At 37.8% G+C, this 24,494-nt stretch overlaps 1 protein-coding gene across 2 annotated transcripts; it reads left to right on the top strand.

The window, feature by feature from the left end:
* Nucleotides 1-52: 52 nt before the first annotated feature.
* sez6l2 (seizure related 6 homolog (mouse)-like 2) lies at nt 53-23,727 on the top strand. 2 transcript variants are annotated; one of them, XM_084744334.1, is made up of 19 exons: nt 53-190; nt 949-1,029; nt 1,274-1,402; nt 1,515-1,730; nt 7,747-7,880; nt 8,430-8,622; nt 9,953-10,138; nt 10,253-10,436; nt 10,786-10,949; nt 11,709-11,903; nt 14,674-14,812; nt 17,148-17,344; nt 17,457-17,651; nt 19,637-19,831; nt 19,933-20,124; nt 20,729-20,767; nt 21,189-21,306; nt 21,398-21,509; nt 22,413-23,727. In XM_084744334.1, the coding sequence occupies exons 2-19, from the start codon at nt 972-974 to the stop codon at nt 22,440-22,442; spliced, it is 2,676 nt and encodes an 891-aa protein (XP_084600460.1). In that variant the 5' UTR covers nt 53-190; nt 949-971; the 3' UTR covers nt 22,443-23,727. The 2 variants fall into 2 exon arrangements, with proteins under 2 accessions (XP_084600460.1, XP_084600459.1); XM_084744333.1 differs by lacking the exons at nt 53-190; nt 949-1,029; nt 1,274-1,402 and having other exon boundaries at nt 1,518-1,730; nt 22,413-22,458; nt 22,690-23,727.
* The last annotated feature ends 767 nt before the right edge of the window (nt 23,728-24,494 follow it).

Raw genomic sequence — 24,494 nt, 5'->3', positions numbered from 1 at the left:
ACCGCGTCCGGCCGCTAGGGCGCACCTGAAGCTTCAACACAAATGCCCTCACATCATAGCCGAATGCGTCAACCACACGGTAACCAGCTAGGGGCATCTCACCAGCACAAACCCCGCCGTGTTCCCGGGGCCTAAAGCAACAGGATACAGTCCAAGCAACAGAAGACAGGACGCAGCCTGCAAGATAAAGGTAAGCGACAGGCACCATTCAAACGATGCTGAGATGGTTGTGGGTCTCACGGTTGTGATGACTGATGCCAAAAATCGTCCTCCGCACAAAGAGGGCCGGGGGAGGTGCGAGTGATGCTGCCTCGTATAGCCCCATCATTTTGTCACACACAAGGCTGGTAATTTCATCGAGGAAACGCCTCGATTGACAGCGAAGGGGCTTTTTGACACATTATCATAAACAGGTTGATAATAGAACAAGGTTTAGAGTCTACCTGCGGTGAGGACACGCTCATTTGGTGAATTTTGGAATAGCGCATTTTCGGGCATGTTGTTGCAGATTTGGGTGAGAAAATGCAGGGGAAAGCGTGAATATTTAACCTTATACCGTGTGCGATATGTACTTGTTCTCTTGTCATTGACTTTTAATAATAACTTTCATTAAATTGCCATTTACACCTCTGTATTGTATGAACTGAATGGATATTTTCCGGATTGACGGAGGTGAGCTTTTACAGTATCAAATCACAGTGATCCTGTAATCCTGTAATGGCCTATGATGTAAACATATGCTCAGTACCCGATTTACGATAGAATTTTAATTTATATGACTGATCCTTTGCTATTTATTAACACTCCAGTCAGCTCGGGTTATTTCTGTGCAACCTGCAGCAATTACAAACTGCTTATAGGCAATTACAGTATAAGATACAGTAATTGTTCTTTTTGCTTGATCACATAATAGTTTGCTAATCAGTCTGCTCACTTTAACCTTCGCAGGTCATTCAGCTTCATCCAAAGCCATGGGGTTCACACACCTTGCTGTGATGCTGTCGGTCACCATGATCCACCTAGCTTCAGGTAACTATGTGTGTGTGTGTGTGTGTGTGTGTGTGTGTGTGTGTGTGTGTGTGTGTGTGTTTTCTCTAATACAAGCAGTTTTGTTGTTGTCCCACCACAAGCATGGCTGGATTTCTTCATCTCAAATCCATAACAGGAAACTTGTTTTTATGTAGATTTTATTGCCATGTCCTGCTAGCTAGGTTTGTTTTCATTTTGTTTTGTTTTTGCTAATACTAATAATAATCTTTGCTGGTTATTTCAGGTATGAGCTTTTTGACTACTGAGCCCGATACACCACCAACATCAACCCCAGACTCTTACCCTTTGGGTGACCTGATCCATGCTGCCCTGCAGAGTAAGGAATACTTAGGAGAGGCTTCTGCAGGCACAGGTACACTAACACAGTCCCTTATAACTTAGGTAATACAGCTACAGTATGATCTGGTGACTGCTCTTTGGAAATCCATTGAATTGACATTGAATTGAACCTTTGGACTCTTCAGGTACAACCACCAACCCAACACAGGCTGTGCCTGGGCTTGGTCAGACTGAATCAACAGCAACTGTCATATCACCGGGGCTGCTCACCACAGCTTTAAGTTCCTCTTCGGCTGCCAGCCAGACAGGATCAAGGAATACCATGTCATCGCTGCCAACAGAGGAGGAAACAACCACCACCCTGATCACCACAACCACCATAACTACAATGCACATGCCAGGTAAGATAAGATAAGACAAGATAAGATAAGATAAAACTTATTGTCCTCACACCAGGGAAATTCACGTGTTACAGCAGCTCAGGGATCAAAAAACACGTAGAGACAGGGGTGAGTGACACACAGAGTACAAATTATATACACCTTTCATTTATACATATATATGGATAATTGTACAGAATAATAGCACATATGTTATAATGCACACATGGTGTGTAGCATAATACTAATAGAAAAAAATAATTTATTAAATAATTCATTATTTAGCCCTGTAAATAAATAATTGCACAGAGATACAGAGATTTGGATCACACAGACTACAAGCAGCAAAAATCACAGGATGATTCACAGTATTAAGTTATTATTGCATGGGATGATTTAACAGTGAGAATATAAATACACATTACATAGCACACAATAAGATAGGTAAAGGATAGATAGATACTTGCATGCCACCACCAAGTTATGTTTCTGACAAAATGATGTGAAAAAAATCTTGAAAAAAAAAAAAATCCAGAATTTCAACTCTGGCATTAGAGGTGCTCAGTTTTCGGTGGCGCCAGCAGTGACAACAGATTCCCACTGAATGACTTTGGTTCCCATCGCGACTTCAGTCATTTATCTTCTCTGCCTCTCTTTGAAGACAGAGTAACAAGGACATCTTGTCGGACAAGGTAACGTGAAACATGTTCTCATAAAATATTCATGATGAAACATCAACAGGTTCCTGTTCAATGTGAGCTACTTTTAAAGAAAAAGACATAAATACACTTTATATTCTTTAGAAACACCAGTGTTTAATGACTTAGGGCCAATTTTTTGAGACAGCTCTGGATTCAACATAGCGACCTGCTATATGAATGGAGTCATTTACCGTTTTCCTGCTAATAATGTATATATTTGTTGCTAACTGCTAACATAAGAACATACATGTTTGTTAATAGTATGAGTATAGAAAAGTTTAATATCGACATTTCTGTGGATGCGTCTGGTCTTAGTTCTGCAAAAAATAATGTTCTTCTTGTATTTCTGCATTTCAGGATTCATGCTTTAAAGTTTTGGAGGCACAATGCAATGAAGATAGCTTTGCCAGCTGGAACTGCTATGAAATGACTGCTACCAGATGTATTAGTGATATGTCTCACCTGGACATGTGCATAGCTGTCATGATGTGCCCAGAAAACACAGTACAGGCCAGCAAAGGTGTCTTGAGAATCCAGGATCTATATGGTCTGTTACTAAGTGACCATCTCAACCAAGAACACATTACCTCTTTTTAAGTGTTCTCTTTAAAATGTACTGTTGATTTTAATCCAAGTAAAAACCCTTATTTTTTAACTTCAATAAAAAGTCACAAGGGACAAGATGTATGGAGATAAAGAGAAGCAAATTACTTAGGAAATGATTTTGAACCACTGTGATGTGAAAAATATTTTTAGGCTATACCACGATGTACAATATATATCTCAATATACACATTTTCTCTATAGTAACATACCGTAAATTCCAAACAATGCAAACATTAGGGCTGGGCAGTATGGACAGTTGAATATCATAGTATTTTTGACCAGATAACTTAATATTGATATTGTGGCAATACTGTAAGGATGGCTACTAGTGTTTTCACAAAATATTACCACAACAAGACTTTCGACATATAATCATCAGTAATGTGAATTATGGTTATTGCAATATACATAAAGTATTTATATGTAAAACCATGATGTTAAAAAAAGGAAATATTGATATTGTGTTAATAATACACACCCAATAATATACTATAAATTATCCAGCGCCCATTAAACATACTGTATGCCATTGAATACACCTTTTTGATATACATTAAGTATAATTGCACATTTTGTAAAATTTTGGACAGTTACACATGTTCTTTCTACCACCCCATACTTGTATTGTGAGTGCTAGAAAAGAGACAAAACACACATTTAACAAAGTTAAAGTTGAATTTGACCATTAGCATTATTTTCTTTTAGAATTTTTTGTAAGTATCACAATAATATTGTCATGAATTCTTTTGGCTGTGATAATCGTGTAGTGAAAATCTTAAAAAAAAAATATTGTGACATCCTATCCTATTATCAGTGGGTAATGACAGAACAGCTTGAACAGTCTGGTAAGTTCAGATAATTACATCACTGTTCTGTAATGCAGTCAACAATTATGCCATATAACAATATAATGATATCCAAATATCTAAGAAAATATCTTGTCTCATGTCATGATAGCAAAATAATATCAATATATTACTGGGACTCATATCTGTGAGAATTTTGTACATGTAGTGTGTCTGTGGTCACGCAACACATCCACTGTTAATTTTGTCTTTGTTAAAATTGTCATATGAAAAGTTCAATATTCAAAAGAATCTTGACAATAAAGTTTAGATATACTTTTTTTGTCTTTTAGTTATTATTACAAACAATAAATTAAACTTAATCAGTGATCATGAGAACAACTTACTACCTGAATAAAGAGCAACCTGGTGAACCAGTACTAATATCAACACTGTTATTGTAAGAAGAGAAGTATTAATTTGACAAATCAGTCAGCCAACAATGCCATCATGACCAGAATACTAATAGGGAGTAGTGAAGAACAGAATAGCCTCCAGTATGAATGATTGTCAGAAATGGACAGCATGTCCTTTGGCTGAGGTGCCTGTGCGGCTCTCGCTGCAGGTGGCAGAGAGCTGTTGCTCATTCTGGTCATGAAATAAAAGACACCAATACAGCAACGGCTACAAACAAGAGTTGAGGGTATGTAATTGAGCAGGTGGGTCAGCTGATTTGCACCACATGTGGGGAGAGAAATGCCATGAGATGAATGATCACTCAGGTGTGTGTGTGTGTGTGTGTGTGTGTGTGTGTGTTTGTCACTTCCTTCCTTCTGTGGTTCTATTGTTCCAAGTACTGTGGAAATGTCTCACATATGTTCACCTGTCATGGCAAACCAATCAAACCCTAAGGGAATAATTTGACACTTTCAGAAATAGACTTTCAAAAATAGACTTAATCGCTTTCTTGCCAAGAGTGTGATGAGAGAGTTGATACTACCCTCTTGTCTGTATGGTAAATATGAAGCTGCACTCAGTTTAACTTAGCACAAAGACTGTAAATATGGGGAATCAGCCAGCCAGGCTTAGTCCAAACAAACAAAATCCACCTACCAGCACCTCTCAAGCTCACTACTTAACGCAATGTACTTTGTTTCTTATATCTGTGCACAAAAGGGTAAAAACAACAAATCTACAGTCTTACAGACTATTAACTGGACCATTTCTTGGCTATGACAAGTTGCCAGGCCACCAACTGAGACTCCAGGCAGTTACCAGTCCCCGCCAAGCAATAGTCCAGCACACAGCCCTTTGTAAAAACCCGTCTTACAGTTAGGTTTTAGATAAACAAGATATAGTCTGTTTATTAGTGAGCTTTAGAGGTGCTGATAGGCATTTCTTTTGTTTAGACAGAGCCAAGGCAGCTGATTCCCGCAGTTTCCAGTCCTCATGTAATGCTAAGCTAATGCCAACCACCTGCTCGCTCCAGCTACATGTTGTATTCACTGTACAGATATGAGAGCAGTGTCAATCTCCGTATTCTCTCCACAAGAAAATTAATAAGCATATTTCCCAAAATGTAGAATAAGTACTTCAGTTTCATTGAAAAGAATTTCAAGGTGTGGTGGACACAGCTTGTTAAACATTATCATGTATAATGTTACGTTTAATATTAATTGCAATTTTGAATTACTTATGGCACTTTTTGAAATCTGCCATACAAGTGAAAAGTATTGGGTTGCTTTCCCCTTACTGATGCATCTAGCTGACACTTTTTGCTGCTGTTCAATGTGGGCAGCCAAATGGACCGTAATGCCCTTTCCTCTACAGATGGCATTTGTATTACGAGTGGTGGGCACTAATTTGATTCTCCAGAAGCATAGTAGCAGTTTCAGTCAGTCATGCAGTCAATAAAATAATTTAATGCGGGGCAATCCAACACATTACAGCTTCACTCAAGACAGTGTTTTAATTCAGCTAGTACTTGTGGTAGGAAGTACTTTTAATTTTTACCCAATTTAATTGGTTTACGGTTACTTTCAATCACATATTGCCACTTAGTGATGATAACCCAGGCTGTTATTATCAGTCTCAGATTTTATTTCCATGACCAACAATCCCGAAGACAGGGCAGAAATATGATGCTCCTCGTCCCTTATCTGAGATGAAAAAATGTTATTATATTTAATGTGGTTCGTGATTTATTGGTTATTGTGACTATAAATGTACTAAAGACAAAATATGTAAATATTTTCTTACCAAATCATAATTTCAATGTTTTTCAAATCAGCCAAGGTACTCAGCAATCTTTCCATGTAGTAGAAGTAGTAGAATTACCTTTTGTAATACATAAAGTATACATCTACTTGATCACAGGCTTAGAGTTTTGCTCTTGCCTATAACGTCCAGTACCAGAAACTGGCCCCAAAAGTATGGAGACAGAAGGCAGGACCAGTCTAAGATGGCTGTGATCCAGCCAACTCACTGAAAGCATTTTGCATCAAAAATGGACCCAGCATTCAGACATTTTTGCTGTTTTTCTATACAAAGGAATGAGACACTCACATTATATTAAACATTGTTTTTCATTCACCTTAAAATCAGTAAACCCTACAAAAAAAAGCCTCTCACCAAAATGCACAAATGTTCTGCAGCTGCCAGTTTGGATTCATGGCACCTTTTTATTCTATTGCATCACCAAACCAAACAATTGTGAAGGATGCTTTTACCATTTGTTACAGCTACTTACATACTGCACATACAACATTCATCTTATGCTTATCACTGAGCCTTGTACTAGCAGATGAGATTTTCCTGGAGTTCAGTGATGTTTTCCTTAATCCATTAGATATTTTGATGATTTGCACAGTAGGAGGTGTGTCACTGACTGTCCAGCAGTGCTCAGCTATTTTGGTGTCAAGGGTGACTATGATTTGTATCTTTCACCACTAACCCACTTTAAATGGATGAGCAGCACAGGACAATTTTGTGTTATGTGCTTTTTTGTCACTTACTTTGAGGGATGCACACCCAAGCAGACCTTTCCATAATCACCAAAAAACCTAACTGTTAACGTTGTCCTTTTTAGACTTTCCTCAACCAGTAAATGCATTTATATGAACTGAGGAAATACTGTTGTAATTTGATTATAGCAGTAATGGCAGTCAAGCAGAGTGAGTCTGACCTGTATGGTTATTATTCTTGTCAGTATCAATCAGACACAATTGCTTGCAAGATCAAGATACTAAGGTACTTATTGAATCACCATAGCGCGATGGTACATCTGACAGTAGCTGGAGTAGCTGCACTCTCTAATTTCAGGGAAGCTTACAATTGCTGAAATCCAGCACACATACACGTGCCTCAATTAATGCATACATTGAGTAAATCGGGTGCAACCAACTCAGGTATTGCGCTTCTTTATAACCCCCAGGTTTATGCAGTGTAGATCATGAGGAGTGTGAACCTCAGGACATTCCCGGGGTGCAACAAGTCTTTTACATGAAGACATGAAGAAATGTTTTTAAGTGAAAAAAATTATAATAAACCCTTTTCTTTGAAGGTTCTTCTTTATGAAGAATGCTTGCAGTGATTGGCTGCAAGCAAAACCTTATAAATAGTATATTTTTCTAGATCTGGGCACCAAAATGATTGACTGCGAGCATGCTTTGACTGAAGAAGTTTTGATACTACTTTGCAACTGGGTTATTTCAATCAATACCTTCAGTAACTAGCCCTAGCTACTATCCCCCATGGGTGCACCTTGTACCTTGAAAGAAGTCCTTGAGCAAAGTACTTAAACTATATTAATGTGAGTCATCTGCTGCTATAAAAACTATCTGTATGTTGACTAAATCTTTACTGTATGAAGTTGAAATTTAAAAAGGCTTAAATGTACACTTTTACTTTTTCTTGACATGCCCTGCTCTTTCCCTCTTTCCACAGTACAATGCAATGCGACTTTGTCAGCAATGGAGGATGTTGTCGAGTCACCAGATCCTGCATCAACATCATCTTTTTCCCCTCTGGAATGCACCTACAGCATTACTGTGTATGCAGGTTATGGTGTGGAAATCCAGGTAATGTCCATTATTTCCCATCAATCCATAAATATGAATCTTTTCAAATATTAACCTATTTTCAAAGACATTTTCCATTTTCCAAAATTTCCATGGAAGTGCTTTTGATGATGTACTTAGATCTTTTATTTCATGTGATCTCAGTTATCTGTAAAACTAGACACACCTTTTAAAACATATTCAAGCCCATGTGGGGCTAGTAGTTAGCTAATTAGTTCCATTCAAGAAAAAAAAAACATAACAGAAGAAGTAATCACATGAGAGTACACTGTAATTCTAATAGGTGGTCAGTCAGCTGCACACAATCTACTTTTAGCTAATAAGGTCCAAGTGGAATGTTAGTTAATTAAACAAAACATACACAAACTGAAAGATGTGTGTGTGTTTTTCAAAAAAGCTGTAATACTGAACATTGTACAGTATGTCATCAGTTAGATAAAATTAGATGAGTGATTATTTCACTTGTTGCAGAATTTTCTGGCAGGTTTATATATTAAAGGGAGCTGCCAGAACAGGTTTCATATTGTTGTTTTCTGTTTTTCCCTCCAGGTGAGGAAGGTGAACCTTTCAAAGAAAGAGTCCCTGACAATCATGGGGTATGGAGGTTTGGGGCCAGAGCTCTTGGCCAATGAGACCCTGATGAGAGAGGGTCAGGTGATTCGCAGTACAACTAATCAGGTGTACATACACTATCGCAGTCTCCAACAGACCAACCACGGCATGTTCAGCCTCCACTATCAAGGTAAATGAAATCTTTAGGTTTCATGAAATAACTAGAAATGGCAGATCTTTTATCGAAAGTGCAATATGGTCAAGTGCAATATAGAAAATTGCAGAAGTTGTAATACTTTGATCAAGGTAAAATGTGTGTCAAAAAGGATTACGTTGAAGTACTGTAGTGGCACAGAGATGTCCTGGCCTAAAAATCTTTTTCTCCAGATGTTATTAAAAATATTTTTTTGATACTGACCCCAACAAATGTCACATTGTCATGATTTTAATAGCTTTTTTGTGAAAATGAAAATTGTGTTGCAAAAATGATCATTCCCATTCACTGTGAATCATATTGCAATAACAACATCTGATGAAACAATCACAATATGATTTTTTTTTACCATATCGTACTGCACCAGTACCTCAGATTTTTTTTCTTGTTTTTCTTGTTTTTTGTTTTTTTCTTCTAATTGTCAGTAAGATCATTTTAGTCATTGTCTTCTTTTCCTCTATGTATGACTGGAATGAAAACCTGCATAATTAAAAGCATACTAGATTAGCTAGCATAGCTAGATTTGGTGCAAGTGGACATAGTCAAGAATCAGACCATAGTGCAGTACTTTTTATTACATTTTCTAACAGTTGAATTTTGGATTTTAAAGGTAGGAGAATTTCTAGGCTGCACATTCTTCAGTGTATAGCCCTAACCCTTAGCCACACAACCTACAGCTCTTCACTGTGGATGAAGTTCAATAAGGAACACTTATTAGGGATCAAGAAAGCAACAGTGAAAGTTTTTGGTCATTAAGTCATATCTTCATAAAATGAGGACCCGTGATGTTAGATGATTCTGGCGCTGATGCTTGGCCAAGTCACAATCTGGCTATCATGGTGGTGATATGGGAGGTGAAGCCAGACAGACGGCATCACAGAGATGTAAATCAACATATAACTGATTATCTAAATGTAGATTCAGTTGGATTGGTCCAAGCTCTTTGTAAATGCAGCAGAAAGATAGTTGATTGGTGAGCCTTATTTACAGGATGTCAATTACCGACATCCCGAGCACAGCAAAATAACAAGAAAATAAGGAAATACGTGCAGAGGGCAGAATCTGTGCAGGTACAGACACCACAACCCACTTCTGCTGGGTCAAAAGTGACGTCTGAAAAGGATTATGTTTATATGGGTCAATTCATGTTTTTTTGTGGAAAATGTTGCGTGCTATATCTAATGGGATATGCAGGGAAGGCTGAAGGGTCTTGTATAGTGAAAATGTAAAACTGTAATCTCAACTTTTTTACCTTCTGTTTTGCAAAATAAATTTAATTCCCATCCTGTTTTATCAACTTCAACAGCCTTTCTGCTGTCCTGCCCATTCCCCCTGTCACCTGAGGGTGGCGGAGTGACAGTGACCGACATCCATCCTGGCGGTCAGGCACACTTCCACTGTGATCCAGGTTTCCAGGTTCGCGGCCACGAGGTGGCTACATGTATCAACACAACACAACCACACTGGAGCACTCCTGAGCCACAATGTGTCGGTCAGTCAACTGATTTAGATTTGGATTAAATGTAATGGTTACAATGTACGCTGTCATGGTTACAATGCTTGTCAGTCTTTTGAAAATAATAAGTGGGATGTTATTTTTCCTTAGCCGTGTCATGTGGAGGGTGGATTCGTAATGCAACAGTGGGCCGGATACTCTCTCCACCCCCTCCATCTGTCAGCAATCACAGTAATGGAAATAACCTGAGTTGCCACTGGTTAATAGAAGCCAAAGAGGGACACAGACTCCACCTACACTTTGAGAGGATTGCGCTGGATGAAGATGATGATAAGTAAGTTTATTTCCACTAGTTTGTGAGTACAGAATCTGTTAAAGGGGGGGTCGCTATGAAAAGCTCACAAGCAATGTAATCCTGGTAGATGTAAGCAGTTTTTCTGGTCAGTATAGTACAATTATCAATTGCCTCAATTAACTACATTTACTATCAGAACTGACTGGACAACCAAATGAAAAGTGCATAATTTTCCCCTCAATGCTAGGCAAACCAAACTTGTTGATGTTGATTACCTTTAATCTGTTAACCATGCACATTCTCACATTCCTTATTCAGACACTGATCAGAACATGTCCCTCTTTTCTCGAGCTGACCATTGGGCATCTTTGTGATTTGTTCCTCTCAGGTTAATTGTGCGTAGTGGAAACAGTTCTCTGTCTTCACCGCTCTTTGACTCAGACATGGATGATGTCCCAGAGCGTGGGCTGCTGAGTGAGAGCTCCACACTGTACCTGGAGCTCACAGCTGATTCTTCCTCCATCCCTCTGCTTCTGGCTCTGCGATACGAGGGTGAGCAGAAAGTCTTCAGATACTCAGCGGCCTGCATACTTTTCCTTGCATAATGCCTTTTCCACATTCAGCAAAACTCAAATGCATACAGCAGCAGAGCTGCTTGCTCTTCTAACCTCAATATTAGATATTATTACATGTTGTTTGTTAAATGCTCAATTCTGATTTGCCAATTACAGTATCCTAAAGTCTTTTATTTCTGTACAGCAGACCATTGCTATGTATAACAGATTGTTGCTATGAAGAAGTGACTGTTGCAATGGACAAAAAATGACCTATAACACCAGGTCAAGTTGACCTTTCTCATTTTGATTATTTATAGATAACTTTGTTAGATGTGTTATATGTCATATCTAAAGTGGGAATGGAGTTTAATGTTCTACAGCCCTCTAGAAAACCAAGGCTTCCTTTTCATCAATTTGTGTTTTAAGAGGACCATAATGAGCCACATAAGTGCTTACAGTCTGCCCACGCTTCAGTGGGATTTATTTTAGGCTTTGGAGATGCTCACTGCTTAAGCTTTTAGCGTCTTACACCTGGGCTTTTTCCAGCCAAGACGGTGTGAGATTCTGGGTCATCCCTAGTGAAAAGCCACACTCCCTCCTCAATTAAATGGGTATGGTTGCTTAATGCCATCAAGAAGGAGAACAACTACTAGAATACAAAAACAAAATGTAGGGAAAAGGGAAATATCTAATCAGTATGCTCATGCTCACTTTATGTCTAATTTCTTTTTATCTGTTGTTTGTTTTGTTTTAGCTTTTGATGATGAACACTGCTGGGAGCCCTACATGCCCCATGGAAATTTCAGCAGCAGTGATCTCACATATCAGCTGGGCACCACTGTTACCTTCACCTGCTCTCCAGGCTTTGTTATGGAACAAAGTTCAGGGACAATTGAGTGTGTCGACCCAAGCAATCCTCACTGGAATGACACCGAGCCTGTGTGCAGAGGTAAGTTACAGGATTGAGCTTTGGCCATGCATCAAATAAGTGAATCCAATAATATGTTGACCCACATGCCAGCAGTTTATGAAATCAAATTGTTTTTTTATTTCTCCTGATTCAACTAAACTTTAATCATCTACTAATCCATATTTCCAAACCACATGGAGTTTTGTCAAAGCTTTTGGAATCTCAGACCCAAACCATTTTAATTATAGCATATGCTGAAACGATATTTATTTTTTCAGATGAACCTTTTTTTCGGTGGCTAAAAAACATTTTGCTGTGTCCCCGTCTTCATCAGACTACACACAGTAGTAGTTACATTGCTGAGCTCCCATGTTTGGACTCCTGATGCAGATGTCAATCAAACATGACCTGCCACACCCACACAATCTTGAGTCTAAACAGCAGAATGTGCGGTTTTTTAACCAGGTTTATGAATGTTCAATTTCACTCAGATCTTTGTGTATGCTTAATGAGAAACCAAACTTTGACATCATATATGCATTTTTACTATTTAAAACCACATTTCCAGAGTCTTTGAGTTTTTTCACGAAATGAGAAAGTCATTTGATTCATTAATATTCAGACTGAACTGTGTTGAGGTGGGTGCCTGACGTGTCGAGATGTTGTAGCATGAAGACTACAGCTACTCTGTCTCTGTCATCTGCTGATCTGCTGGCATGCTGTGAAAACTGAGTGCAACAAACAGAGAGACTGTGGTAGATATAAAACTGGCAGAGACTTTGCTCCAGGTCAGGGTCTGGCTGCAAACACAGGTGCTATAGTTTCAACCAAGCGTTAAAGACAACCTGAAAGCCATATGCTGTGTGGTATATCCACTTCCAGGAAAGCATATGCAATGCTTACACATGATGTATAAGGATGATGGAATATTGGTAACTTGTTTCTGCAATTGGCAATATTTTACAGCTCTCTCCCAAATGGATTTGCTCTCAAAGCAAAGCAGTTTTTCAGGATTTAGTCCTGGTGGTGTGACTCTGCTCATATTTGCCTGTTATGCTCTCACTGAAATATATTTAGCTATATTTTGTTGCGGTAAAAATGTTCCTAGGAAGTGTTTGTAGGATGTAACTGTCTTGCACTGTTTAATTCCATCACATGTTTCTGTGAACAATCTTGGATTCACTCCACAGCTGGAAATCTGTGTGTGTGTGTGTGTGTGTGTGTGTGTGTGTGTGTGTGTGTGTGTGTGTGTGTGTGTGTGTGTGTGTGTGTGTGTGTGTGTGTGTGTGTGCGTGCGTGCGTGCGTGCGTGCGTGCGTGCGTGCGTGTGATTGTGTGTGTGTGTCTTCACAGTTTCATGCCTTAGTTTTACAGTTTTTTTAATTGCTAACAAAAGTCAGCCAATACTGAAGCCACTTTTTCAAAACTCTTAATACCAGTGGTGCCCAAACTTTTTCCAGCATGCCCCCTTTCAGAAGCCAGTAAAAGCTCACACTCACTCAAACCCACAATTATTATTATTCAGTTATTATTATCAGTCATTAAAAATAATATGGGAAAATATAATATTATATATATTATATATAATATGTATATTTTAATATATTAAAATATTATATTGCAGTATAATCACAAATTTGTACATCATTCTGTTTTCTGTTCTGATTCTCTAATCTGGAAACTGTGTTAGCATTTGAAAAACATGCCACAAATAGCACAGTGTTTTGCAGGTGGTTCAGTGACAATGTGACTGTGGCTTTGGCCAATGCATGGTAGCAATTGTAAAAGCTGCAATAGGGGATGCTTTGTATGAGAGCAGCCCTGGCATTGCATGTGAAGTCAGCAACATCCTAGAAACAAAGTCTAATTGAATGTGTTCTCACAGCCAAAATTGTGGGTTTGCATAGAAATAGAGGTGCTACATTTGGCTCCTATCACTGTAATTTGCACCCTAGAGGTGTCACCTCCCTACTGACACCCCCTCCTGGCTGTTGTATTGTTTTTCTGCAAAGGCCACAAGTCACTGTGGTTAATGTGAAGTAATGATCAGTCTTCATATTCTAAAATTGATTGTATTCTGTAACTGATCTGGCTAATTGATAGCTGCAAAATAATAGACAACAGGCAGACTATAAATAACGTAACTTCTGTTTTAATGATGCCGTGGGCAAGGGAAGAGAGAACTTGCCAACACCTAAATGGGTGATGTTAACTGGGGGATTGTGCTGAGCTCAGTTGTCAGGTAGTCTGTTCAAAGCCTGAACAGCAAATATATCAATTTATATGTAAACATTGATATAAATAAGATTAGAATATCAAGATGACAATGATAATATTGGAAGATCTCTGGGTAGCACTACCACACTTGATACTTGTTGATGACTACCCAGTGAATTCACCTTCAAACAGGCTGTAGATTATAATACAAAATGAATAAATCTCCTGGAACCTTGAAAAACATAGAAAAATATTTTTAAATCTCATACAAACATGGAAAAAAATAGAAAAATATTTTTAATCTCATAATGCTGTGGAAACAGCACAGATGTGTGCAGCTCATGAAAGTTTAAGTAAGCCATAAGTAAGTAGGTATCTATCTACTTTAAGTCTCCTCTGAGATCTTTATCACCACTCCTTGATCATTTCACTATCTTTATTTATTTTCTGTCTCACCATTAATATTGCATTTTTCTCCAGTTACTTTCCTTTTTCCAGTTTCTGTTGATATTTCATCACCCCTTTCATCAGTCTATCTGTCTCCCAGTGCACGTCCTCAGCTCAGTTTCCTCTCCTCTGCTTTGCTCTGTAAGCTCTGTGTGGTGGGGAGTTGACCGAGCCCTCGGGTACCATCCTGTCTCCTGATTGGCCCCAGAGCTACTCCAAGGGGCTTGACTGTGTATGGCAGATCCATGGTAATGAGGAGAAACGCATTGAACTGGACGTCCAGATGTGAGTATTACTAATTCAAGTTAATGTTGCTTCTAATTTTCTAATTTACTGAGTTTAAATTCTCAGTGAGCCCAGCAGGTGTCATAAGTGGGAGGACTGTTATTATGTAAAAAGTATGAAATAATGACCTGGACACCAACAGAGCCAATGATCCAACCTTCTGTTTCACACACGGAATCAAACCACTGGAAAGCTTAATATAGGTTGGCAATCTGACAGAATAGTAGGAGTACATGTTTCAATACATTATACAACATTTTGTATTATTTGTTACTCCATCCACAGTCAGAAAATATCTTAGAAATTTTGCATTAATATATGATGGTTTAAGTAAGGTATTTGTTGTTTGCAGTAGGATGATGCTCTGAGTAAAAAATGTAAAGATCAGCTTTTTTTAATGTGTAGGATAATCTCATCATACTGCCAAATGATAACATCTTACATGCCAAGTGTTTGCCATCTGATACATCTGAAGAGAGGCTTTGGTAGGAGATGGCAGAAATGCATTTGATGGCACAGAAACACAGAAATATTGAGCAGTAAATGTGTAAACATCAATTTGACTAGCATTTTGATGTCAGAGTCAACTTATGCATGCACCATGTAGACTTAATTTCAACTAATCTTATTCTATTTCATTTTTCACAAAACATCTAATAGCTAGTTTACATTGTAATTCAAGGATTCAAGATCATTTATGATCATTAAACAACACAGGGTTGTACAATGAAACAAGCTGTAATACAACATATATGCAGATGATTAAATACATTCAAAATGGAATAGGTTAAAAATCTATATCAGAATAAATATATATGCATATACAAGTATATACCTCAGAAATAATTATGTTGTGCATCAGGTTTAATGTAAACAGCAGCAACAAGATGATGATGGTTAACATCTGCACATTAAAAGTTCAACATCTGGGAAGCATTGTCCATCAATTGTGACCTTGTTTGAGCATGAAGGATCATCAAAGTAAAAACACAGTCCTCCTCCCCTCGTCTTGACAGAATCTTGCATGTTGCGTCCTGTCAGCACAGAGTACGATCTGCCCCTCAGGTACAACAGCCCGATCCAGTTACACTGTGGAGCAGGTCACTCTTTGAGCCACCACAGCCTATGGTTTTCTGTTGTTTGGCCAGCCTGTGCCTGATTTCGTCTGTTTCATTTTCCTGGCCAGACATTATCCAGGAGCAGCCTTAAGTCCCAGCTGTAGCATGGCTCTTATCCGCTCACCTCCTCTCTTCTTAGGACAGTCAGGCAAAGCGGTGAATCCAGCTGATCTGACTGCATTTTCAAAAGATGCCAACTGCATTTGTTGACTGTATCCTGGTCCGCTGCTCTTTAATCCAAACCCCACATCTTCATTTTACAATGCCTACAAGTGTATTTCTGTCGTTTCGTACCTATGATGTGTTTCAGCAACAAAGCCGAAAAAATAACAGATTAAAAGGTAAATAAGCAAAGTTTGAAGGAGCTTCCAGTTGCAGCATCTCTATGCACAGCTGTTGCCATAACATCTGTGTAAACATGTATTTACAGTTTTTACATAGATAATACTGAACATCTTTTGTTGGGAAGGACATGACAGATAGGCTTTTAAATTAAATATCGTATCAGCCCGAAATGATGCTGCTTTAATTATGTGCATGACTCAAGCGCCTGCAGTGTGGAGGTTTTTTAAATTGTCTGAAACAGATATCAAAGTTGTTATTTGCAGTGATTGCTCAGGGTCTGTCGTGTAAGGAGTCAAGTCACATTCCTTCAACACGCACCTTCAGATCATTACAATGATTTTGTGAACAACAAACAGGAAAAAAAAGTCTTTTTTTAGCAGTTTTTTTATTTTGGTCGGTGAATGTATATATTTGGTAGAGCACTGTATTTTATGTCTGCATCTGCGTCACAATAAGATTAGGCAGAATAATGTGTTAATTTCACTAAGGGAGAGACTTGATGTTCTCTGAAATTAGGTTGAAAAAATATGCACATACTGTATATCAATATCAGCATCTCTAATCCACCAAAATGAGTTGAAAAATATCAGCATATTGAATATCAGCAAAAATACCAGCATATTGAATATCAGCAAAAATACAATATCGTATCCATAATCTTTTGGACATATGTAAATTGTACCAATAAGAGGAAGGAATATTATATCATGTTGCAGCTTTATATAATCTTCTGCCTCTCCTGCCTTTCCTCTCTGTACTGTGTACTGACTAATAAAATGTGTCAGGTGGGTGGACTGCTCGTCTTAAAAAACACGATGTCTCTTAAGTGGAACCTTGTTTTTTTTTTTTTTTTTTGTCTTTCCTTCTTAAAGTTTAAATATCCGCCACACTGACGTGTTGACCGTTTTTGATGGGCGTGATCTCATGTCCCATGTGATCGGACAATACCTGGGGTCCAGAGAGCGTTTCCAGGTTGTGTCTGGAGGGTCGGAGGTGACCATTCAGTTTCAGAGTGATCCAGATGATTCCAGTTTCATCCTGAGTCAGGGGTTCCTCATTCATTATCGCGGTGAGTACGCTCCTTAAGCACCTTATGGCTCAGAGTCTTGAACCAACACATTTTTATGTTTAAAATATAAAGTAAGTCAGTGTAAATTTTAATCTCTTTCTGTGTCGTGCAGAGGTTGAACCCAATGACACCTGCCCTACCCTTCCCCAAATTGAGTTTGGCTGGATCAGCTCATCCCATACCTCCCCTGTGAGAGGCAGTGTGTTGACCTATCAGTGCCAACCGGGATATGACATCAGTGGCTCTGACATCATCACCTGCCAGTGGGATCTCTCTTGGAGCAGCAGTCCACCGACATGTGTTAAAGGTGAGACAAGTGGCGGGACAAACCTTAAAGACTCCACACAAAATCCTCTGCCACGGAATGGGATATATTTGTAATAACCAAAGAGGTTTTGAAGCATAGACACTAATAAATGTGACCATTATATGCAACAGTTATATTAGATGAAGAAGTTTTATGTCTTACATTCTTTGTGAAATATATATATATGTATCTACAGTGTATCTGTACAATAAATATGTAGCTAGAGCCAGCAACCAGTTAGCTTAGCTTGGCAGAAAGAGTGGAAATGGGTCAACAGCTTGCCTGGCTGCCAAATCACCCTGGCATAAGGTATTTCTGATATGAAAACTGGAGACATTTCCAGTTCAACATATCATTAAAATGTTATCTGTCTGTGAAATAAAACAGAAGGACAATTCTGGTTTCATGTATTTTGACCATGGTAGAAAACAGGCATCCGATGCAACTACCATAGTGTTTATGGCTGATGTTAATTTAAAACATCTGTCCCTAAACAGGATTTTATTAAAATAAGATATTGGAACAGTGAGATAAAAAGAAGATAAACTGAAAACAACAAAATAGCATAAAACTAAGTAAAAAACTGAGTGCAGTAAAAACTAAATAAATAAATAAAATAAAATAAAGCACACATTTAAAGACAGAATATGTTAAAAATAGACATGAACACATGGCGATGGCTGGCAGATAAAACTGGATACAAATTAACTTAGTAAACCATGTCAAAAAAATCAGTTTACAGTACCATTGTGAGGGAAGCTATGGTAAATTATTCAACACTCAATAAAAAAATGGTCATCTTGCTTTTCTCCAAAATTCTCCCAAAATTAACACCAGCCACCAGCCAAATGCTGGTAATATATGCAAGTAGCTGGTAGATTTGCCTCACACAAGAGCCAAAAATAAATGGTGGCTGAATTTGAACATTCACTACCAATTTGGCAAGTGGACAAAAAAGTAATTAATTTTGCACCCTGTAATATCTAGTCTTCGTCTTCTCCTTCCTCTCAACTCTACCTTAAAAAGACATTTATGGTCATGTTGTGGATACACTTGCACTTGCTAGCTTCTGGCTGAGTGTTCCACAGCAGTTTGCTTTAAAGTTATTCAAAGAAGAAGAGCTGTATGAAGCTGCCATAGCAAGCAGCCAAATTGAACATTTTTACTGGCGCCTGGTATTACAAGGTGCTGGTCAAAACAAAGGAAAATGTATTTTTTTAAGACAAGACAATCGCTGCATAAATTATTTATTTTTTTTTATAATTTAATGATTAATGAAAATTTCAAAATCATAATAGGTATTCCTGCTCTAAAGCTCATTCACCATATTTTATCTCATTAATTTAATCCATACATGACATTTTTCTTGACAGGCACTAACCTGTTGTTCTTAGCTAAGAAATAGTCTAGCATATTGCTCCTCCAAAAAGGCAAAATGTTGTTGTTTTCGTCCACTTTGTTTTTTGCAAGAATTAAACAAGATATAGCATGTTGATTACTGATCTTTAAAGATACTGGGAGGTTCCAGTTTTTATGCTAAGCTGAGCTAGCCCGGGTACCCCTGTGTGGGGATCTTTGTTGCACACCTCTCTCCCTTGCTTCCTGTCCTTCCTGTCTCTACCATGGAACTATAAATGGAAAACAGATTTTTTTTTAAAAAAAAGTATTTTAACTTAGCTTCATAATTACTGTGCATCTAGCACAGCAAAAATAATGAGAAAGTAAAGAAATGTGTCTCTTCAGATGCAGACACCACTACACACTTCTAGTGGTCATAACTGATGATCAAAAGAGATTATGTTTATATGAGTATATACTTTTTTGAGAAAATGTTGCATATTATGCCTTTAACTTTTGTCAAACACGTTTTTTTACAGTCATCATCCATGTTGCTGTTTCACCTTGTATCCAAACTATTTTTAATGAAGTTGAATGGCATGATCAGGTTAAATGTTGTCCTTTGTGTCTCATTTTGTCTCCCACAGTCCAGCAGTGTCCTGATCCAGGAGAGGTGGTAAATGGAGCGCGCTCAGTGCGCCCTGAAGCAGGTTTCGCTGTTGGAACAGTCGTCCGTTTCTCTTGCAACCAGGGTTATCAGCTGGAGGGTCCCAGCCAAATCTCCTGCCATGGGCGAGACACTGGCACCCCCAAATGGAGTGACCGCAGCCCAAAATGTGTCTGTAAGTCCCTTTCCCTTTAATGATGCTCATTACTGCAAGTTTATAAATTATCTGCAAATTCACGACTGTCCTCTGTGTGTTTCTTTGTTTTCCCTGAACAGTAAAATATGACCCGTGCCCAAACCCTGGTGTCCCTGACAATGGTTATCAAACCTTGTACAAGCACAGCTACCAGGCAGGAGAAACTCTGCGTTTCTTCTGTTACGAGGGCTACGAACTTATCGGGGAGGTCATTATCAGCTGTGTTCCCGGCCATCCCTCTCAGTGGAACAGCCCGCCGCCCTTCTGCAAAGGTAAAGGTTTTCATTGTCTCAGCATTTTTATATGCTGGGGACTGGAGCATGCTAATGAATTCACAGCATTTAATTGTTCAAACAGATTAACGTTTCAGCATTACTGTGTCTGAGTCAGAGTGGACAATAAGTGGACAGCTGGACAGAAGGGACGATTTATAGCAAGTTTAGTCATATTTAAAACAATTGCTTATACATGCTAATTTTGGTGTAAGAACGGTAGTAAAGTTACAAAGATAATTGTAAAAGTTGGGCATCCCTCAAGTTTGATGAATCAGTGGAAACATGACAGATTTAGTCTTTTTACTGTGTTCAGTGGAGCCCTTTGGTCTGAACAAGCTGAGGAGCACCTGAATCAGCTGCATTTTGTTAGAAGATGCGCGGAGAACCCTGTTTTTACTACACACTTATATACTGTTCTAGACTTTCTAAGCATCTTAAAGATTAGAAGCCTTTAACAATGTTTTGTTTCAGTGTTATGTTCTTATCTTGCCATTATCTTAGCAGAATATGGATAAACATAAAAACATGGTGATGAGATCTTGATGGTGTAATTTATAAAAATGTGTTCTATTTCTCTTTCTCTTACCTTTATGTCACACAGTGGCATATGAGGAGCTTTTGGATGATCACAAATTAGAAGGTGTGTTCTTCTCTCTTCTCCTGTTTTTGATGTGATTCAGATGTTATTTCAGCCTCTACATGTACGATTTGAAATCCTTACTTTGGTACCATCTAGTGGTGATATTATGAATGACACTTTGATAGACACTGCTGCAAACGTTTATATATGTACATTGAAGCATTTGTGGCATACAACAGTTTGTTACAAGCAACATCTTAGTGTACTTCACAAAAAATATGAAATTATGGAATTCATCCAGACAAAGTTATCCAAAAATAACTGGTGTACTAACAATGTTTCTCCAGATGTAGTAGCCTATTTTTAATCTATTTCACATTTTAGATTAATAACTAAACCAAGAATCCATTGTGAACAGAAAATGTTGTGATGGATGAAAAAAGTTTCTTTTTGTGATGACTCTTTGACTTCTGTGTCCCAGTGTCCCAGTCATTCGAACCGTCCCATCAGATCCTGAGTGAGAACATTGCTTTGGCAATAATTCTGCCAATCATCCTGGTCATCCTCCTGATTGGAGGAATTTACATGTACTATACAAAGTAAGTAACCACAGTGACATTTAATCGCACACACTCGCCTATCCAGCCTTTGTTCACGTGGTTATATGTCATTTTGTTTTCTCAATCGCAGCATATGCAGACTAGAATGGAAACCACTCTTCTGGAAGTCTCTTTCTCACACACACTCCTACAGTCCAATTACAGTCGAGTCCGATTTCAACAACCCTCTTTATGAGGCAGGGGTAAGTATAAGGCTAATACTTTAAAGGGACAGCTCACCCAAAAATCAAAAATACATATTTTCCCCCTGGCCTACAGTGCTGTTTAGCCTTTCCCAAAACTTCAGAATGCCACAGCCCAATTTAAAATCTGGGAAAAAAAATTTGAGGCCAAACCTTTAATTGATCACAACTCCAATCAACGCAAGAGACAAATTGTACCAATGACAAGATGTAAAATATGTTTCTGTGTTAATGTGACAGGTTACCAAATACAGTATAACACCTGTTAAATTAGTTCAGATAAAAGAAGAATAACAGAATTTAAACCTCGTAAATATTTCTGATAATTTCAGACTTATAAAATTGAAACCTGAAAATCTATATTTATTTTTCAAGGCCCACCTGCAGGGCCTTCACAGCCCACCAGTGGGCCACAGGCCACACTTTGGTAATCACTGATCTAGATAGAGTTTTGGAGATATCAGCAGTAGAGATGTCTGCCTTCTCTCCAATATAATAGGACTAAATGGCACTCAACTTGTGGTGCTCAAAGAGCCAAAAAAAATCCATGCAATGCAATGCACGGTTCAAAATTCAAAAGAAAGTAGTTTCAGTAGATTCTTCCACAGAAAGAAAGTAGTTTCTGCATGAAACTGCTCAAAACAAGGTCTGTGGAATATCTTGTATAACCAAGTCATGGTTTTTGAAAAGAGACACAACACAACAAAAAAAAAATCGAGTAGGATAAATGGCACTACAGGTCAGGGAAAAATATGTATTTGATGTATTTGATTTTGGGGTGAACTGTCCTACTTTGTATTTGCTTTAATTGATAACCTTTTTTGTATTTTTATATGAAGTGGCTCCTTCATCTTTTCTGTAAAATTTACTGATTTACTGATTTTATTTCCCACTTTCCCACAGGACACACGGGAGTATGAAGTTTCCATTTAAAGGAGAAAATGTCTTGGTGAGAATTTAAAAAAACACAGAAAGATTAAATTCTTTTGGAAAACAAATTTCTTCATATTATAAGGCCTCACTCCCCTTTTATCGTTCACTTAAAATTATCTCTCTGTTTCACCATCACTGTATCTCTGCTTTATCAGTTCCAGAAGTGTTTTATTTTGATTTGTTGCACTGACATGGTGGTCTGCCAAACATGAGTCCTACTTCATGGTCCAACTTTCTGTATCATTAGGACTGGTGCCTTATGAAGGGTAAGACATTGACAGCAAAGACACACAAAAAAAAACATCGTGGGAGGCATAAGAACATGAGAAGAGAAAAAGGTGAAAGGAAATGGATTTATTTATCAAACTGAATAATTATGAGGCCAAAACATTAGAGAACTTGGCAATACTTTATTTGTAACTAAAGTTACAGTCATGAGCATACGGTGCACACTGAATGTTTTTCTTTCATTTGTAGAGTGGCTCATTTTACAGTTTACAAAGTGAAACAGTAAAAGGGAAGAACACTTTAATTTTTATCATGAGAAAAAGTTTGAGATCAACATGGTCATTTTCTCTCTTCCTCACTTTGTCTTTCTCTCTCTGTGTAACACACACACAAATTGAATGTAAATATCTGACTTAATATTGATTGAGGTTGATATATATACTAAATTATATATATAAGCCTCATATATACACTTATACAAGGTGGTGGGAGGTTATATATTTTCATTATATATGTAATGAAAATTCAGTGCCAAAATATAATGTTAAATAATTTAATGTCCCTAAGTGTTTCATCTGTTGTTGCAATACTGTTTACAAAGACAGTGTTTATTTTATCCTTCGCTGTTTCTGGAGTGCATCGTCACCCAGTGTCACATGACATATAAGAAAAGGTGAGGACATGAATGTCATTATGCTTAGAGCATGCACTGATTGTAAATTATATTGCTTCTGCTCAATCTTGCCATTATCATTATAGTTATTGACAGTTATCATTGTTATCAGATTTGATGTTGTATGCACTATGTTGATGAAAAATTACAAACTTGGCTGCTTGCTGTGATGCATTATGTATTTATTTACAACTGATTGTTTGAATGGTGAATGTAGTCTCATTCACTGTGCCAAATGAAGGATCTTGGAGACTGTTGCTTTGTAGACTTAATTCTTCTCTTATCATCAGTAGCATTTCTTTGCTTCATATATGAATACACTCTTTTGAAGGCAGTAAATTATTTGCTGAACTGGAAATAAAGTCTCTGTTGAATGGTGTAAAACTTGTAGAGATGAGCTTTTATTCTTCTAACACCTACATTTATGCATGAAGAAAGGACACTGCAGTGATACATGTATAACTCATCCAAAATGTCACAATTGTTAAGTAATTTTATCAGATAATTTTGATAAATTTATGGATTTTTCTTGATAGCTAACAGAGAAAAGCAGCAGGTGGAGTGGGACCATGCAGTTCACCAATATTTTGGTTTTCACTCACTTAGTAATCTGATTTGAAAATTAAAATTAACTTTAAGCCGTGATTAGCATTTTTATTTATCGTTGTTTTATGCACTGATAATTTCTGTCCGTTCGTTTTTAATTGAATTACTTTGGTCACTGTATTGTGAAAGTATTTACAGGAAGTCTTGGCATTAGTGTTAACATGACCTCGAAAACCCTTATCGATACTTCTAATAATAATCATTACGAATATCTAATATTCCTACTGTGGGTTTAAAGTCTGTACAGTGCCTGTAAATTAGTTTATTATCGCTCCTGTCTAAATTTTCTTGCCTACTTTATTTTGAAGGTATTTAACGGAAATGGTACCGTGCTCTCATGCCTGGAGCAGCCTCCTCTACTGCAAACGTAATACTGTAATATTATAATATTGTAATATTGTCGGCGTGGACGTTACTTTGATGGAAAAAATATATATATCAGTTACCCACTGTGACCACTGGAGGGCAGTAAAAGCGTGTGCGTAAAGGTAAAATGATCTCAACACGAGAAATCGCTGATAAGACTGATGTTAACCCAAATCTTT

The sequence above is a fragment of the Lutjanus erythropterus genome, chromosome 19, assembly GCF_056507025.1.
Source record: "Lutjanus erythropterus isolate fLutEry1 chromosome 19, fLutEry1.hap2, whole genome shotgun sequence".
Lineage (NCBI taxonomy): Eukaryota > Metazoa > Chordata > Actinopteri > Lutjaniformes > Lutjanidae > Lutjanus > Lutjanus erythropterus.
The sequence above is the reverse complement of the archived record's forward strand: the minus strand, read 5'-3'. Positions and strand labels throughout refer to the sequence as shown.